Raw genomic sequence first — 17,334 nt, 5'->3', positions numbered from 1 at the left:
ATAATATCATCATTTTCTTGATCATCTCACTTCCGAATAGACAGTGTAAATTCTTTGAAAGTTTCATTATTGCAATCTCAGATAGCAAGAAAATATAAAAACATTGCATGGAGGGGTGAATACTTTTACAAAGCAATGCAGACACAGAATAAAAATTATCTTCAGTAGCACCATCACAGAAAAAGTATAAACATGCTAGAATATGACACATTTATTCATTGATTATTTTACTTAAAAATAAATTTCTCAGGATGCGCTGAAGGCATATACTTTGGATTTTTTTATAGTAAAACCACATAGACTTATCTGCTATGTCTACTGAGGGGAACCTAACCCCTGATTTTAGTGGTGTAAATTCGAAAATTTACCCATGTCCCAGCTGTGGACTTTCGTTTTGTTTTTTAAAATAAATACTAGAGTAGAATGGTTTAGTATTCTAAGTTACAGAATACATAAAACATGATATATTCTCCAAAAACACACTTTCTTTCTCTTTATCTTAGGCTTATTTTGAAACCAACATTAATTTTGAAGGATTTCACTTAAAATTTAGTTAAACTTTTTATTTTAAAACTAAAATATTAGATATTAAATGAAAGCTTTTTACAAAAACGATGTTACACCAACTACAACAGCAAATTATTTAACTAATATATTCTATTGCATAAAACAATACAATAGCTGTTATAAAAAGTGTACTGTGTTTTCTTACAGCAAAGCCACAGTGGTCTAGCTGTCGAGTCTACGGAGGGGAACCGAACCACTGATTATAGCGTTGTAAATCCGTAGACTCATAGCTGTATTAGCGAGTAAAGGCAGACAAAAAGGAACGGAAAAACGTGTTTAAATAAAATTAAACGTTCTTTTTTTGTAATATATTTAGTTGATATTTAAAAAATGGTAGTTACATTAAATTACTCAAAGTGTTGAGTATTTGACAGAAAGATTATACTTTCAATCAGCATCTCTATGGCAGATCGTATAAAATCGTTAATAAACTAAAAATCAGAAAAAGGCTGGAGTTTGCAATGAACTCTCTTTGGGTAGAGAAAACGAAGAATTTGTATGAGTTATTTCTTTGGGCTTAAATCGTTGTGCAAAGAACAGATGTCAATCTATAATAAATCGTAATAAATAAAGAAATATAGTGTTGTCGCTAGGACTGGTTAGGACACTCACTCGTAATCTAAAGTTCGCGAATTTGAATTCCCGTTATAAATGATGGTCGTTAGTAAAATAGTAGCCCAAGAGTCGGTGGTGGGTGGTGATAACTAGATGCTTTCCTTCTAATCTTACACTGCTAAATTAGAGACGACTAGCACAGATAGCTTTCATGTAGCTTTGCGCAAAATTTCGAAAGAGAAAGAAACAAACACTAGAATTATAATGATGAGAGAGAAGTGTGAAAAGAAGTAAATGGTTATCAAGATTGATGTCATCTAATGATAATGAGCAATTTTTACATTTCAAACTTGAGCACGTTCGTCAGTTGTGTGGTTTATATTTATGTCATACCTGTTGAAATGTATTCCAATAAGAACAGTAAGTACAAAATTACTATTTCAAAATGAGAATTTGTTTAAGCGCAAAGCTACAACTAGGAGTTATTTGCACTTTGTCCACCACGAGAAATTGGATTCCGTAATTTAACTTTGTAAGTTTACGATTTGTAGCTGATCCGCCGATAAACTTTATAGTGGGAGGAAAGTTTCATGATATCTGCATTAGTGTTTCATATTACAATATTATGTTAATTAAGTACATTCTAAATACCTGATAATTTAAGCTGAATGATTTTGTAATCGATGACGTATAACGACCAGTTTAACATGAAACAAGGACTTTAACAATGATCTGAAGAAAAAGGTTAGCATTAAAACACATTTTGTGACCTTCAGATAGCGAAGAAGGACATCCGATGCTGATATAAAAGAGTTTTACGATTCGAGTTTGTGGGTGTTAATTACTTTCTTTTAAATACTAAAACAGTGATTAATCATATTCATGACGTTGCTGATTACGTCAGTGTTCTAAATTACCAAATATTAAGTATCATAAGGCAGTTTCTCCTGCTTCACCCATTATATCTGTACGAAATCAAATATTTTAGTCTGACAGCTGTTCAGTTTACGTGTCTAAACAGAGTGGATAATGTTAAAACACAGGAATTTATGAGATCACTTTCAAATTCGGTCATTAATACGATTACGATGAAGGTCTAAGTTTTAATCTTATTGTTCTAATATTTTGCTTGAAATTAAAGCACAGAGCTACACAATTAGTTATGTATATTGTGTCCATTATGAGTATCAAACCCCGGTTTACAACGTATAGCGTTGTAAGTCCGCAGACATGTCGCTGTGCCACTGTGGGCTGTTCTAATATTTCAAGCTAGCTACTTTTGATATATTTCGCGGTGGTCTGTAGGAGCATAATTGGTGTAAACAACACATGTGCTTGAAGGAAAAAGAGAGTTTGTGTGAATAAGAGCAAGCTGTGACAAAGTCATGATGAGAGGTGTAAATAGGTATGATACATTTGTGTGATACATTAATGAGATCTTGTATTAAAATATGAAGCACGTACTAAAACATGCCTTCTCTGAGCACAACTAAACGTTCTGTATAAAAGTTGTTTAGCTTATGTTTCAAATAAAAAAGAGGTATTCAGTCTCGCTCAGATGACGTACTGTACAAATGTAACAATTTAAAAACTACGAATACTGACTTTATTAAAACATCCAAACATTTACACTTTCCATTATTAAGTGAACACTCGATAGGGGTGTTCCCCTATGCCTTGAACTAATCAATTGTTTGTTTCTATCCTTCTAGAGGTATATATTTGATCATACAACGTATCAGGGAAGATCCACATAAGAAAATATTATTTAGGAAGAGTAGCTGCACGCTAACATATCATCAGCCAGAAGTCTCGAGAATTACACCCACTAAATGGCACTAGACAGAAGTGTTAATACATGCTTACGTTCTTGTGCAAATTGGTTCACAACAGGTTTTGGTACGAGAAATGTTTGTTGTATTGTCTTGTGATTCAGAAAAAAATCAATTTATGTAATTATTAATTACTGAAACAGAACTGTAAAAGATACAAATGACATTTTAATAAATTAATGTGAATTGTACAAAAATAATAGTGTTAGCCAGAATATCAGTCTAGTGTGTGGACAATCCACTGACTTTTTTGTTGTCATGATTAGTGGCCTATACCATCATCTAATTAAGAAATGAGTAACCGTTAATTATTGCACAAAGAAACTGGTGTAGGTTAACCATTACAACGTATATTGCTGCAATTCCATCGTACGTACTTAGGGAAGTGTTTCATACTATTTTCTTTGCTTCTGCTGACCTTGTGATGACATTCTATTTCACGTATTGCACTACTAGAAGCAGTGGTTAAGGTAAGAATGGGTCCAGCTAAGAATGCCCCTAAGAATAATCCCCTCTAGTTATAAAGAACAAGTGGCCAGGGGAACTGAGATAAAATTATCGAACCATTGAAATTTTGTGAAGAAATTACAATGAGGATCAAAGTATTATAATATAAAACCAGTCTTCACCAGAAAAGATTAAAATTACAACTAACAATTCATAACTAAGTGGATCTAGGAGTGATTTTCTTAGTGAACATTTTATCTTGTCACGACAACTCACACAAGATAGCACGTCTCCAGTTATCATAAAAAATAATTATGTATTTTTATTTTGCAAGATAAAGTATAGAGTTAATTATTTACTGTACTGGATACACGAGTTTGATATTTTTAAGGTTTTCTAAGAAATACGATCCAGTGGTTAAGGCACAGATTCTCCCCCCGTTTCTCCCTCCAGTTCCACATTTCCACTTCAACCACTGTCTAGGAGCGTTTGTTTTTGTTAACTCGTATTGCATATATACCTTGGAATCATAAAGATTAAACTTTACAAAGTATACCATACAGAAGTATAAAGATTACACTGAACAACAAAAATTTGTTACTGGAGAAAAACCCTCAAGGAATTCAAGGTAATATGATGGTGCTGATTAAAAAAAAAAAAACGTAGTGAAAATTTGTCCATCGTCTACATATTTTGAGTTCTTGTAATATTTTGATATTTTAATAATACTATGTGAAATACCATGCAATCAACTCAATATAATAGATTTATGTTGTAAAATTAAGTATACTTGGAAAGTTAAATGGGTAAGTAACACATATTTTGATAACTTTAAACATTGACTGTACTGTACTGCTGTAAAATTCCAGACATATTCATATATGCTGTTGTCTTCGATACAATTGTAACGAATTGCACAACTTTTCTTTTTCAAACACTCAACTGCTCTGCTCGGGAATCATGAACTATCACGTACCTGGTATGCTGGAACCTTCGAGATGTCCCTCGACTGAGCATAAAAGGGGCGGAGGCAAACAAACGTTTGCAGAATTTTATTATATTGTAGATATGTTGCAATTCTGCAAACGTTTGTTTTTTAAAAATACTTTAAACTCTACTTCTACAAATATAAATTATTTTATATTTCTTTAGAAAATATAATATAATAGAAAATATAAACTTATCTTCAGTTTAGGCAAAGACCACAAGTGCAAATATCAACCATACAGTTTCTGGTATGTTTGTGGACAAGATATTAGAGTTTCAAGAATGAAGAAACATCACACATAAGGTAAAGGTAGCTTACTGACACTATTTTGGGTGTAAAATTGGGGGAAAAACATTAGATTCCAAGTGTGTGATTTATGGTTTGCACATTTGACTTGATATACTGGTTGAATAAGAATAGAGTAAGTATGCCACTTACAGTTCCCATGATACGATGTGAATCGAAAGATAATCTAACTGAACGTCATTTTTGTTTGACTAATGTTTCTGGATCTTCAAGAAAAACACAGCAATACATTAAATATCTAAATACTACATCTTCAGTGAAACTAGTACTACGTGAAGATGATATTCCAGTGTCACATCCACTAGCAAATTGGGAAACACAAGAATTACTTAGCTAGTAATTATATTCCCGTGGCATCTCAACATAAACTAACTCATCTGATCATACAAGAAGAGATAAATGATTCCATTCGTGACTTATCTATATCAAACCAACATACAGAACTTCTTGGTTCTCGTTTACAGCAATAGAATTTATTCCCTCTCGTCTTACACTGCAAAACTACTCGATGGCTAGTGCAGATAACCCTCGAGTAGCTTTGCGCGAAATTCAAAAAAGAAACAAGGAGGAAAACTGTTGTGACCTGTTGTTATGTGCGTATCTTTCTGTTCTCGATTTAGTTATCGAAATTCAAATATTGAATATCTTGGTAATTCACCTTAAAAGCACCTACATTGATAGCAACAAAACAGAAAAACAAACTATGGTGATTTAATGAAGTATTACGTTTTATTTCTCCGTGGCCCGGCATGGCCAAGCGTGTTAAGGCGTGCGACTCGTAATCTGAGGGTCGCGGGTTCGTATACTGATCGCGCCGAACATGCTCGCCTTTTTAGCCGTGGGAGCGTTATAATGTGACGGTCAGTCCCACTATTCGTTCGTAAAAGAGTAGCCCAAGAGTTGGCGGTGGGTAGTGATGAATAGCTCCCTTCCCTCTAGTCTTACACTGCTAAATTAGGGACGGCTAGCACAGATAGCCCTCGAGTAGCTTTGTTCAAAATTCAAGAAACAAACAAACATTTCTTCGTTGCACAGTGTTTAACATATTCCACGTGCCGTTTCCCGTTTAATAAACAAATAAATCATTAAAAGTTTTTTGCAAAAGTTCAAATTAGCCAGTGGCAAAGTGATAACAGAGATAACATGAAAATGCTAACAAGTCAGGGCTACAGCAAAGTGTCATGATGTAGTTATATTACACAAAGAAAAAAAAAATCCAAAAGTGTTGGGAAAGCTAGTAGACGGTGATATCCACAATTCAATATACAGCAGAAGAAAAAGACGTAAAATTATTGGCTGTATAATTACTTTGATGAGGTGACTGATTAGTAAACTAAAGATGCAAAAGCGACCACATCACATGCAGACTGCTGTTATCGAAAGGCGATTCTTTAAAGTGAGACAATTTTTTAAAGAGCTACGATAAGAATTCTGATTAACTAATTTTTTATTTTTCTGTTGTTTTAAACTACCATTAAGTTACTCGAGATAACCCAAGCTTCGTGTTTCTACGTCACGTAGCTTAGTAATATAAATACTAATGTCAAATGTGACCTTTGAACAGTTAATGGATGTTTGTGATATGTTAGACAGCGGAACTTCAGCATCGTTGGTTATATTAGTTTTAAATAAGAAAGTTAACTGCATGAATTCATCGTTTCTAACAAGTTGTTAAGTTTTCTCTCTTAAAAAATATCTATTTGTCATACCGAAAAAGAGTTCACTGAAAGTTCGACGCAACACAATATTCTGGTTCTTCTGTGAGTTATTGATGCATCTTAAGTCGTCTTTATTCTTTAGTAATTAATTTTTATATGTAATCATCATTTATAAAACCGGGCTTTAATTTAAACTATTTAGTTGCACTAGGCGTAATTCTGATAGGTGTGCTCAGTTTCCTAGGGTAATAAGGAGGGTTAATATCACATTTTATAAGAACGATTTGTATAAAATATTGCAGTGACGTATAGCCAAACGTATGTAAAAGCCTTTCAGTACCCACAATTTCAGCTAACAGCAAAAATGTTCAATCATTCGATAGTGCAATGCTTTCACGGAGAGTTTAGTTTTCTTTCGGACTCTCCATGTAAAATATTTCTACCACGAAAAAGTAAAGGTACCAATAATAATATATGATGCAAAAAAAGTAAACTTGTGTTTTGTAAGCTGATATCTTTTGCTGCTAGAAAATTTATATTATATTTAATGGAAGCATTTTTGAACGGATATGTTTTGTCAGTATAGAATACAAATTTGCACAAGCCATGATTAATTCATTTTTTTTAATTATGATAGACAATGGCCGGCAGATTTTCTGACAATTCTTAAACCATTTTTTTAAGTTGATGTTGAAAAAGAAAATTATGCAAAATTCTTATTTTTTGAGATCTTGATACATTATAAATCAAGTTATTTTGAAGTTATGCTTTACTGCACGAAGAAACTGTAACGATATAAAATGTTTTGAAATGGAATACATTTTTCATTAAAATTGTTGCTGATAGGATTCGTGATTATTTGAAAAAAATGTTACCGCTAGGTAGAGAATCCAGTGATAATAATTTTTCCTTTTATGGAGAAACAGAGTATGTCTGTGTAATAGAAAAGGTGATCACCGTATTAGGGGAATATGTTCAAAGCTACGAGTTAGACAAAATTTGAAACTTCTACTTTATGAAAATAAAACATACATTTAAATTTATAGATGTTATTTCCAAGAGTATAATTTCACGTTCTTGCTGTATTAAAGAGACGTTGAATTCATCACAAGGTAGTTGTTAACAAAAGTATAAAAATAACATCTATTGTACCTCATTATGTGCAGAGTAAATGCAGTGTTGCAGATTTAGTCAATAATTTTAGTATAATGAGGGACGAAGGTTTGTTTGTTTGGAATTTCGCGCAAAGCTACTCGAGAGCTATCTGCGTTAGTCGTCCCTAATTTAGCAGCGTAAGACTAAAGGAAAGGCAGCTAGTCATCACCACCCACCGCCAACTCTTAGGCTACTCTTTTACCAACGAAGAGTGGGATTGACCGTATATTATAACGCCCCCACGGCTGAAAGGGCGAACATGTTTGATGTGACAGGGATTCGAACCCGCGCACCGTTGGATTACGAGTCGAGTACCTTATCCACCTGGTCATGCCGGGCTTCTAAATTGAATAACTTTTATTGAAACAAGTTATTTCTATGGTAAAGTCAGTTTATTAACATTCTCCTCTTTAAATATTTTGTCTCTCGCTGGTACAGCGCTAAGTCTGGAGATTTACAACGCTAAAATCAGGGGTTCATTTTCTCTTGGTGGACACCGCAGATAGCCCGCTGTGGCTTTTCTATAAGAAAACACAGACTTTAAATATTTTAGAACTTATTTATGCAAAATTTCCTTTAATGTAAAATTTTGTCCATCTAATTAGCTTACAGTGTAAGAAAATTTTTTTATATATGTTATCTCACACAAGTTACGTATCTATAACACACAAAACATTTAACTTAGCTATACTGCAATGAGAATGAAGCGTTTTTCTCTGCCTGCACAATGTTTTCATACAGCTTGTCGGAAAATGAAAGATACATAGATAGAAAAACTGAGACACGCTTTTTATATTCGAAAGTTTTACAGTACAATATTTAGAAACTTCATTAAAGATAAAGAAGTTACAGAAAAAGAAGCTAATTGTATATTATATTAAGTTTGACTAAACTCTAAGCCGGGAGTGGTTTAAAGGTTATCATGATTGGGTTATGTATCGAGGTGCAAAGAACTCTCCTCAAGTTTATTGTTGATTGTATTCAGTGTTTTTAACAGATGTAGGGACGTTACAACTGCGCCATTCTCTACCATTATTCATCTAAAAATAGCCGTGTTGGTGACGGATGCTCTCTCTCTGTTAGCAGTTCAAAATTAATGATGGTTTTGCCTGAAACGTAGCGTCTTTGATTTGGCCATTCAAATTGCATTGCAATCCACTCAAGCTACCATTCGATGCGGCTGAAGACCTTGCACTTCCAAACTGCCTAAGGCAAATCATTTACGCTGACTTTTTTTATAGAAGTAACAAATAATAAATTTACGAACTCGATATTCATGTGTAAACTTCAAAGTTTGTAAATAAATATTACTGTAAACAGTTTTAGAAATGAAATAAAGTTCAGAAAATTTGTGACACTTTCAGAACTGTAATTTAATTTCTTGTTCTACGACACGTGGATTTGGTTTGTGTTGAATTTGACGAAAGCTGCACGAGGACTATCTGCGTTAGCCGTCCCTAACTTAGCAGAGTAAGACTAAAGGGAAGGCAACTAGTCATCACTACCTACCATCAATTCTTGAGCTACTCTTTACCAACTCTTGTGTTTTACGTTGAGCAACTGTGATATTCCACCTTTTCATATAAAGACGGGCAGCTCTTATATTGATTTTAATGGCTCTCAGGATTTTACTTATTTGGACGAAAAGCATTTTCCGAAGATTACATTCTTGACCAGAATAGAGTTCCATTGCTACCTTCCACGTTATGGAAAATTCATTGCTCCATTTTTTTGTAGTTGTACCAGCATGATTTGATGCAGCATGAACTTTTAACTGTTTATGTTAATAGTCTATGGCTATCATAACAAACTTGTTTTCATAACTTTAGAAAGAGAAAAACTATTATAATTATATGCACTATTTTTTCTTGCGTAATTATTTTCTTTTTACAAAAAAAAGTACATTTTTTATTCTACCTTTCGAAAGATCGGCTGCAATCAAGTCAGTAAATATTTTTCACCCATCATCTCAAATCTGTTTATAACGCTAAGATGTTTGGCTGAATATTACGAAGGTGATAAACAGTTCCAGAGTTACGTGCTCTGACTTTGTTTATGAGCATTTTAAATTAATTACAGTCTTACAAAGAGTATTTTGCTAACTTCACACACTTTCATCTGTCTTTGATCATTTTCATTGTACTTTATACGATCGTAGTTTACAAATCCATCTTTACTTGTTAGCCTTGTAAACTACGTATTCCATTAAAATTTGCTCAGATTTTTTCTTTGGGTCTCTTTGGTTGTCTTTAGCATGATTGTCAATTATTATTGTAACGTTGTTGTTTGTAATATTTTGATTCTTTTAACTTTGGATGACTTTCCATGTAAGATAACACTAAAACTGGGAAAATAGATCTTTATAAAGTACGTCAGCTCCCAATAGCAAATTAGTTTTTAAGAAAATTTACATATTTTATACAGTATTTTATCAAAAATAGCTTAAGAAATGTCAGAATTTTGTTTTAAATACAATTTTGAAATTGTGTAAGATATTTTAAATTACTGCGTTGTTGATTTCATTACAGTCATAAGAATATTAACATTCTAATAATTGGTAAACACACAATACCGTGTAAATTCAAACAGAATGTTCAAAACCATTATTTCAAAAGAACAGTATAAAATTGGTTTAAATACAGTTTTCGACACTTTCAACTGTCCTTTTCAATCCAATGATTGTTTGTTGAGAGAGACGCTTTCATTGTTTATTTCATACTTATATTTTCAAATCCCTTAACGGCATATGACGTCAGAAAGTAGTTCAGCTTAAAATGACCATCAATGGTATTTCAAATTTGGCAACTTTCCATTTAACGAATTTTCCATAATTTTTCTTTTGACTTAATTTCTAGTTTTATGTAATATTTTGACGTACTTCAGGTAGATTTGATGATCATCATTATTCATGTATAGAAAAAAAACATTAATTTTTTGAAAATTCTCAGCATCCTTTATGTTCTGCAGGCCTTGTTTAGCTCAGCTAACCAAATACCAATGTATCCATCAGCTAGTTTTTCATGTTACCTAGCTTACAAATTCATTGACTGTAGTTGTTGTACCTGACGATGCCAAATTAACCTGGTAAAACATTGTAATAATAGATGTTATATTATTTATATCCCATAACAAACAAGTCTTTATGTTTTACATAACAGAGTATTTCTTTTCATGACTTATGTCAGTTTCCACTGTGCTAAAGATTCAGCTATTTAGGTTGGTATTGTACGCTTCCCTTTAGTAAACGTGTGGATTCTATCTCCAAAACAATGTAAACCACCAAAGAATCTTATAGAATTTCGAGGCACTGACGTGTAAAATAATTATATAAATAATTATAATAAATCTATAGGATCTATCAGATCTTCACCAAACATTGTAAATATTTTTCTTTCTTCTACTTTATAAATTAGCTTTTGAAATCTTCTGGAAGACATAATTATTGATATTAGTCCTGACATACTTTCCACGATACATTTCATCATAGACTTTCAGTGTAGCTGTGGGTAGGGAATGTAGAAGTGTTCATGTAAATACTATGACTCCATAGTTTCACGAACTACTTTTTCTTTCTTTCTTACAGTTTATTTTGATGCAATATTAATTAATCATCAAGGGTGGTTAAAGATTGAGAAATCTTCTTCACCCTGCTCAAGATTAAGATTCAGAGAACGGTTGTCGTTCTATTTGAGCCGAATGAGTAAATTTTATCAACGTGGAAGTGATGATGATGATGATGATGACGAGGCTAGAAGGCAAAGACGTAAAGGAAGCAGAAGCGGGTTGTTGGAGGAAAAGCACGTCGACAGCGATCGTCGGTTTGTTTGTTTTGTTTGTTTTTTGAATTTCGCACAAAGCTACTCGAGGGCTATCTGTCATAGCCGTCCCTAATTTAGCAGTGTAAGACTAGAGGGAAGGCAGCTAGTCATCACCACCCACCGCCAACTCTTGGGCTACTCTTTTATCAACGAATAGTGGGATTGACCGTAACATTATAACGCCACCACGGCTGAAAGGGCGAGCATGTTTGGCGCGACGGGGATGCGAACCCGCGACTCTCAGATTACGAGTCGCACGCCTTAACACGCTTGCTTGGCCATGCCGGGCCTGCGATCGTCGGCAACGCAATAGACTAAAAGGGCCTTGTTAGAGCCGGGCAAAAAACCGTAGATTCGGATGTCATGGCTTTGATCTATAGGCCCAATGCCTGTGATGATTTACTAAAGGCATGCTTTAATATATGCGGTAAACTTACATCCTGAAGAAATAGGCGTGATATTCAAAGTAATACAATGTACCAGACATTGTTGAGCACTGAATAACAAAATATGGGCAGGTATATCGTAAGGCTCTCTAGCTTTTCGAGAAACTGGTTCATTTTTATTTGGACTCCTGTGTCAGAGTTAATTTTAAAAGTTATGTAATTTCACGCCGCAACAACCTGTTATTTTTTGAATCGACATTCCTAGTACCTGCAACATGTTGATTAACATTTTGTTCACGAGTTTTTTTATTATCCACTTACGCTCAACAAACATTTAGGAAAGGCGGAAGGTATAAAAAGTCATAAATTATTTAAGTTTCAGAAAGTTATTCTATTTAAACTTATGACATAAACCAATACAAAACGTACATCGATAACATATTTTACAATATATCAAAATAATAAATTAGTATCACAAAAAATTGTTTGTTTGTTTTGAATTTCGCGCAAAGCTATACAAAGGCTATCTGCGCTAGCCGTCCCTAATTTAGTAGTGTAAGATTAGAGGGAAGGCAGCTAGTCATCACCACCCACTACTTTTTTACCAGCGAATGGTGGGGGTGACCGTAATATTATAGCACCCCCACGGCTGACAGGACGAACATATTTGGTGTAATGGGGATTCGAACCAGCGACTTACGGATTACGAGTCGATCTTTACAAAATAAAAAAATGCGTTTCATTTGTTTGTGAATAAACCCAAACATTTATTAAGTTTAATTGGTATTTAATGTATATAAAGTTTAGAGTTGCAAAAGCAATTGATTATTCGATCATTTCGATTATATATTTGTATTTACTTATAACATAAAAGAATTTTATTTACATGCAAAATACTAATAATATAACATTATACATAAAATAATCATTCCTTTTATTCTAGGCTGGGCCTGACCTACTATCTAGCTTTCCAGGCTATAGTTCAGAAGATCCAAGATTCGAGCTGCGATATATCACTGAACATGCTCTTCATTTTCAACTTGGACAGTTTTGTTTGTGTGTTGGACATTAAGCACAAAGTTACACAATGGATTATCTGTGCTTTGTTCTCCACGAGTAAGTATTAAAACCTGGTTTCTAGCGTTCTAAATCCGCAGAGGTTCGGCTGTGCCAGGGAGGAAGGGGGGGGGGTAAATGAAAACGTTTTTACGGTGAGTGACATCTGATACCGCAACTGAGTCGAAAGCAGTCAAATTAGGTGATGTGTGGTGCTAACTCTGACTTGTAGTTTTAATGCAGAGAACAACTATACCTGAATGGTCTGTGACTTTGTCGTCGTGTAATAGTGTATCGCATAAGGTGCGACCAGATTCAAAATATAAAATTCCAGTACGTTTCAACTCCGGTTTGTCGGATTTATCAAATTAAAATATATACTCATTTACACAACACACATATTATGTTGTTGTTTATGTTCTCATTCACGTGTTTTTTTCTTCCACTGTACTTTAATATCGCATGAATCTCTGTATAATTTGTTGTGTGCAGTAAATGACCTAAGTAGAAATTATATTCAATGACATTTGCACAAAAATTATAAGGTAAGAACCTTTATCCGCTCCTCCCACTTCCCCAAATAGTATTTCTTTGTATGTTGCTAGAAGCAATTTGTGTTCCAGTTTTATTTTCCTAAATCAAAATGAGGGGATGGTTAACATTAAATACATAAGTGTATTTCAATAACAATTTTGTGTTCAAATGTGTTTATACTCCTGATTTGTTTCCTTCTTGAAATTTTATGACATCTTAGGCAAATATACTTAACATGAATAATTCTGAAATCGAAATCTCATGAATGTCGACAGTTCAAAGTTAAACCTATTTCTTAATGTTTCTTATAAATGTTTACGTATTTACTGTTATTTGACAATTCTCTTATTTTATGCTTATAAAAAGACATCCCAAGATTATTTTGTCTACGTCAACGTAAAAAGATTCAAACTGTCATAGTGTTTGTTATTAAACCCCAGTTTATCTTTACTGTTAATAAGTTTTACATCCTTGAAGCTATAAAAATTTAATTTAATGTGTACACTGTACTTGCTTGCATTGCAATTAATTCAGTGTCCATTTCTTAAATTACTACATATTAATATAGATAAGTTTTTTTTTTTTAGTAATGGGAACAGAATTGAAAAACCTTATTCGTGAAACTGTTTAGCATAAGCACTTGTTTGTTAATTTTTCTATATTTTGTTTTGTTTTTTAACTTTTTTGTTGTTATTTGCCTATCTATAACTTTATTCATTGAGATATATACAATATTTTTGGAAACATAAAATAAAAATTTGTCACTGGTTTAAAGTGTCTCTCCAGTAGGTCAGCGGTACTCAAAAAAGTTAAAATTCAAGGTTTGATTCCCTGAGGTAGACACATCGCAGTAAAAACGCAAACAAAACTGTAAGAGAAATTTTAAATCATTCTTTTACTATATTATAGGTCGTTTTTATTTATTTTTATTTTTAAATTTGTGGCTAAACTACCCAGAATATACAACATCTTATGAATTTACTCCTAGCTTTCCTGTGATATAGTTTTTATTCATGTTAATTATGCTCTACTGTTTTGAACTTATGTTTATTTTTGTTTAGGTTGCATTTGGTTAGGTTAAGTTTAGGCTATCATTTATATAATGTTACTCAGTTCAAGATGATACTTTGATTGTGGTGAATTGTATAGAATATTATTTAAAATGCTTGTATAGGAATCATTATCAGATGTATTTTAGAAAAAAATTAAAATATATTGTATTCATTTCTTCGATATCTTATTTTGTGACTTGAAATCTTTTACACATCATTAAGCCCCATTCTACCACAGTGCATATATCCTAAAATCTGGTTTGCTATTCTAGTGTCTTGGCTTCTTACAGTTAGTTCTTCAGAGAAAAAGAAATCATAAGCAAAGAATATGATCTGCTTCATTTGTAACTGATCTTAGTAATCTGTTCGTATATTCACCTACATTATACATAAGCACTCTTTCTTCAAATGAACCACAATACATCTATGAAGAGAAGATGGAGGATAGTCTCATCCAGTGCCAAAAGCAATTATTTGTTAGTGCTACATGACAGATGGAAAATCACAATAGTTTTAGAAACATAGCACACAAACTCTTACTATTAATGGATGAATCAGATATCAAGGTAGTATTATCTAAACCTGTTAGAAGTTTCACCTATCCATCATTTATGAATTCTGGAACCATTGGTTTGTAGTAGCAGCTAACAAAATAGATATCAGAGCAGTATTATACATACAACTTCAAGCAGTATTTATTCCTCAGCCAAAGCCATAAGTTTACACTAACATATAGATACAATTTTGCAACAAAGCCACTTGGCTGAGATCCTCAATTTATGGTGACAGATAAATTAAATTAGTTAAGTGTAATTCAACATGACTTATCCCAGATAGTTGTAGAAAATTACATTATATATAGTAGTACAGAGCTGCTGTTTGGTAGCAGACTTCCAAGTTCCAGATGAGGAATGGGAACACTAAAACATCCATCAATATGTTTTAATGGCTGTACATCTGTCCACTGCTACCAACTCAAGGTTCGCCTGGTAAAAGAGAGCTAGTTTTCTTAAACTTAGACCAAATTACATAAAAGCCAAAGTTCCAATCATAGTGTTCTAGGCACAATTGGTAGCACTCATATAGCCTATTGGTTTTCCTAAATACTTAACCAACAGTGGTATCAACTCACCTGTTGCTGGATGCTACGTAAACAAGTATATTAAAATGTTCAATGTCAAGAGATCTAAGTAATTTGCTTCGGCTTAGATACACTTATTCTCCACTCATAACCATCATCATATATGTAATATGACATTCACATACTTTCTTGTTGATTTGTCTAATAAATAGAACCAAAGAAACGTGTAAACCATTAACTATAGTTGTAAAATATATCCTGCTATAGAAGAAATCTTGCATAAACTAGCCGTGTAATATTCTCAATAAGTGGATCAAAGCAAAATAACAAATACAAAAAGACCTAGATTTCCTTTTTTCATTCTCAATCAGAGCCACTTCTTTCAGTAATTCAGCTAAATAACACAAGTGATTTATCACCACCCTAATTTGTGGGACTAATGATCTGATGTAGATCTAAAAATTTAACTACAGTTGATTCCGAAAGAGGGTATAGATTGAGTCAAAACATACTTCTCAGCCAATAAGAGAAAAAGCTAGAGCTTAATTCAACCATCACAAATTTTAAGACCAAAGAAGGCAATAATATGTTCACCCTTGTAATAACTTAGCTAATTACTGTGGCTGCTATGGGAGGGACAACATATAGCGTATCTTGGTTTTTGACAGACTACTTGAAATATGAAGTATCTTAACTTTAGTAATAACAGCTGGGGTCACGATAACCAGCTCAGTTCTGCGTAGAAACCATAGACCAGGTTAATAGTCACTGATGTGTGTTTTTCAGACTGACCTGGCCTTAAGCCACACACACCCTTCAAGATATGTGAGGAATATTAATTAATGACTAACTGTGGAGGAATTTGTATATGAGAAGAACATGAGAGACAAACAGATTTAGTTTATGACTTAGCTGCAGCTAATACACTCATTACCCTAAAAATTCATAACTATGGCAGAAAAGTACCACACACCCAACAAAGTCTTACCATACGTTCCCATATATTTGCAGATCAACCTTGTACGTATATTGAAAATGTGAGAGAACGATCTAATTGCTGTTCACACAAAGGGCAAAGCCAATTTCAAAAGTTAAACAAAGGAAAACAGAATAAATCTATGCTGATGTGCAAAAAAAGAAAGAAAGAATAAGTATCATGTCAAGGCTATTGAGCACAACATTCAATAAGTATCATGTCAAGGCTATTGAGCACAACATCCAATATCAAAAGAAACATCAATTTAAGTTTAAAAAGTAGAGCTAGGTTCAGCAGAAATACGTTATTTATAGCTTAAAAACCACAAATAGTAGTTTGAAGTTAAATATAGTGAGTAGAAAGAAAGCCTATTTTGGTTGTAAAGCAAAAAATATAGAGCTGAGACAGTGAGCCTTAAAAAGGACATAATAAGTTTATTCCTTGATTATCATCAGTGTTATGACAAAAGTTCCTGGTTTTACTGTGTAAAATATGTAATGCACTATCTGTTTGTTTCAGAATTTTTTTATACAAAATTACACAAAGGTTTATATGCATAAATCTTCACTGGATTTAAAATGACAGAGTAAAGAGACGGCATCTAATCAAGAGCACTCACCATAGACTCTTATATAATGCTGCTCTCCAGTAGTTCAGAGGTAAGTTTCAAAGCTTATAACGCTAAAGACCTGGCTTCGATACTCGTGCTAAGCACAACACAGATGGTTTGTTGTGTAGCTTTATGCTTAGCAAAAGAAAAACAGACTCATCTGACTCATTAATATAATTTAACTGTCACTATGATCGTGTGTCGTATGTGGATGCTTGGCATTACCAAAGCATCCATGCTCATAAAAAGTTGAAAAAGTAAACATGAAAAACATTTGAATATATATGTTTTAACATCTATAGTGATGGAATAC

General features: G+C 33.2%; 1 protein-coding gene across 1 annotated transcript; it reads left to right on the top strand.

Moving 5' to 3' along the window:
- Positions 1-6,295: 6,295 nt before the first annotated feature.
- LOC143252844 (uncharacterized) lies at positions 6,296-14,523 on the top strand. The gene is made up of 3 exons (XM_076505611.1): positions 6,296-6,455; positions 11,092-11,326; positions 12,656-14,523. Exons 2-3 carry the CDS (start codon positions 11,205-11,207, stop codon positions 12,837-12,839), a joined length of 306 nt encoding a protein of 101 aa, XP_076361726.1. The 5' UTR covers positions 6,296-6,455; positions 11,092-11,204; the 3' UTR covers positions 12,840-14,523.
- Positions 14,524-17,334: the final 2,811 nt, after the last annotated feature.

The sequence above is a fragment of the Tachypleus tridentatus genome, chromosome 6 (genome assembly GCF_004210375.1).
Source record: "Tachypleus tridentatus isolate NWPU-2018 chromosome 6, ASM421037v1, whole genome shotgun sequence".
Taxonomy (NCBI): domain Eukaryota; kingdom Metazoa; phylum Arthropoda; class Merostomata; order Xiphosura; family Limulidae; genus Tachypleus; species Tachypleus tridentatus.
Note: the sequence above shows the minus strand (reverse complement) of the source record. Positions and strands in the feature narration are given on the sequence as shown.

Coding starts and splice junctions, on each gene's coding strand:
- LOC143252844 (XM_076505611.1), top strand. CDS start 11,205: ATGAGTAAATTTTATCAACGTGGAAGTGATGATGATGATGATGATGAC. Junction 11,327..12,655: donor CACGTCGACAGCGATCGTCG/GTTTGTTTGTTT, acceptor CTTTTATTCTAG/GCTGGGCCTGACCTACTATC.